This window comes from Crocuta crocuta, unplaced genomic scaffold (genome assembly GCF_008692635.1).
Source record: "Crocuta crocuta isolate KB4526 unplaced genomic scaffold, BGI_CrCroc_1.0 scaffold89, whole genome shotgun sequence".
Lineage (NCBI taxonomy): Eukaryota > Metazoa > Chordata > Mammalia > Carnivora > Hyaenidae > Crocuta > Crocuta crocuta.
In genome coordinates this window covers 10,793,457-10,796,049 of record NW_027551559.1, presented here as the reverse complement: position 1 = coordinate 10,796,049, position 2,593 = coordinate 10,793,457, and the positions used below count along the sequence as shown (strand labels likewise).

The 2,593-nt window shown below is 62.8% G+C and overlaps 1 protein-coding gene across 1 annotated transcript in view; it reads right to left on the bottom strand.

Annotated features, from left to right (window-relative positions):
• Positions 1-2,593, bottom strand: part of LPCAT1 (lysophosphatidylcholine acyltransferase 1) — a 39,819-nt gene that overhangs the window by 24,381 nt on the left and 12,845 nt on the right. The window contains exon 3 of the mRNA XM_077749391.1: positions 40-254. Within this exon, the coding sequence (XP_077605517.1) occupies positions 40-254 (215 nt within the window). The remainder of the gene's footprint in view (positions 1-39; positions 255-2,593) is intronic.

Genomic DNA, 2,593 nt, shown 5'->3' with positions numbered 1-2,593 from the left:
CCCTCACTCACGCCCACTGGGGGAGGGGAGCACACTCACTTCCCCATATTGGGATGTTTCTGCTCTCTGCCTTCATCACGATGGAGGACATCGTCATGGTGACGGCGATGGCGTCGAAGTAGGAGGAATGGGGTGCCAGGGTGAGGATGGGGGCCTCAGAGGGCGGGGCCTGCCGCCCCTTCACCACCACCCAGTGGAAGCCGCCGGCGAACCACATGGTACGCATGATGGCCTTGAGCAGGAAGTCCACGACCCTGCAAGAGAAGGTGCCGAGGTTAACCCGGGGCAGTGACGAGTCGCTCGGGCAAGGCTGGCCCGCGGAGACGGACGCTGGGGCTGCAGCCGTGAGCTGTCAGTCACCCAGGGCGCCGTCCAGGCCGCTCCGATCTGTGCCCGGCGGGAGGGAATAAAACGGTGCTGCACTTTCGTTCCTCCCGTGGGACGTGCAAACCGTTACTTTGTCAGGAAAGCGGGAGTGCCCGTGGCGCTCTCCCAGCCGTGTGAAGACACACGAGCCCTGAGTGCGGAGGCCGACCTTCTGGGCAGGAAGGCTGTAAATCCATCACCTCACTAGGCATCCAAAATGCAATTAAAATCAGGAGGGAAGTCAGGCGGAGACCAGAGGCAGAGACCGGTGAGCAGCAGCCTCCCTCAGGCTGCCGCAGGCCCGCGGACCAGACGCCACGTTATTACAGAAGCCTTTTCTGGATGAAATCAGCTGGAAGACAACTTGGGAAATGAAGTAAAAATCGGCCTAGATTAGCTGAACTTGCTTCCTGTTTACTTTTAAACGTACGAGAACACAGACATTTACATCTGCACGGCCCCTGGTCGTAGCCTCTGACCGGCGGCATCCGGATGGCGAATCCCCACGTCACCAAATGACACGGAGGTGAGAAGGGGCCACGTCTGTGAGGATGTAGACAGGACTGCACGACACAAACATAAGAGCCGGAAACCTCACCGGACTGACCCCTTTCAGAGAATTCTGGAAGACGAGGTGCGACAGCTCCAGGGGGCCCAGCCCGGGGGAGCGCAGAGCACCTCACGCAGCCGCCCTGAGCGGCCTGGCCTGCGGATGACGCAGTCACTGTGCGGTTGTGCACACGCCGGGGGCCAGGCCCCGAAGCCCCGTCTCCATAGCCAGGCGCGATCGCTTCGTTACTCGCCCACCAGCATGTTTATAAGCGTTTGCCTGCGTGCATGCTACTTCTCGTGACAAGAACATGTACGGAGAGAAGAGCCAGCTGATGCCCAGGGACACGTAAGGGGGAAGAGGCCGTGGCCGAGGGGGAGCCAGTCCCGGAAGTCACACGCACAGGAAGATGGGTGGGGGCAGGTAAAGTGAGGACCAAATCGATGCTTCTGCTAGACACACACCCACCACCCCTCAGGTCAACGGGAAAAACAGCACTAAACAGAAATGGGGTGGGGGGTGGACACACCCCCCCTGAGGATTCTCTGAAGATCTCGGGGGGTTCCGTCCACAGGACACCGCCCACTGGGGAGAGCCAGCCTCTCAGCAAAGCCTGCCCACAACCCAGTACCTCCCAGCCGAGGCTCAGGCCGCGGTGATGAGCCCGAGGTGCCCAGGGCGTTCCCCAGGGGCAGTGAACCGGGCACAGATCTACGCGCACGGAGGCATCCTTGCTGCACCCTCCGTCTGCCGCCCTAGAACCCGACACGTGCGCCGAGCCAGCCACGTGACGGAGCAGAGACGGCCCTGGGAGACGCGCCAGGAGAGAGGCCAGGGGTCCACGCTCTGCTGGTGCAGGTACGGGACCCGGGACGGGGCGCGGTGAGAAGGGGCAGAGAACAGGGAGGCAGCGGTCTCTCGCTGCAGGAACAGCCGCTTCGCGGGGAAGCTGCGGAGTGAGGAGGGTTCTCCCGGGAACATGCACGGGAGAAGGGACAGCACTTTGGGCGGGAGAATTCAGCACAGGACAGCAGGCTCCTACAACTTCCTCTGAGAGCTTTGCAAATTCCTGAGGACGGAGAGAAGATGCCAAAGCTGCCAGAGAAGAGCAGACAGGCCACGGAGCGCCGCAGCTGAAGGCGGCGCGGGCGGCACTCACGTCCTCGCGGCCTCGGGCACGCAGGGTCTGGAGCCTGTCGTCTGTGTCCTGACAAGCGATCCATCAACACAGAGGAGAGCGAAGACGTCCGCACGGGAGACGCGCCCAGTCCCTCCTGCGCATCCTCTACCTGGGAAACACCCTGACCTCCAGAAAAGAACCCCAAACCAGGGGACAGATTACGCCCCAAAGACCTGCAGAAAGTCACTGCATCCATCAGAAGAGGAAGGTGTGGCGGGGGCGCCAGGACCCCCTCCCCCCCAGGAGGGCACTGTCTGGGCGTGGCCACCAGGGCGCAGGATGTCAGGCTACGCTCCGGCCCAGCACTCTGTCAGTGACGGGCCAAGCGAGAGTCTGTGACAGGAAACAAGGTTAGACGGCATAAGAGCGGGGCTCGGACGCGACGCGACGGGACGGGTGTCCAGTGAGAGACAGACCACGGCTGCCGCGGGGAGGACCCGGAGGGAGCCCTGTCTGCGGCCAGGGACGGACCTGCCTGATTCCGGCGCCCGCCGCTA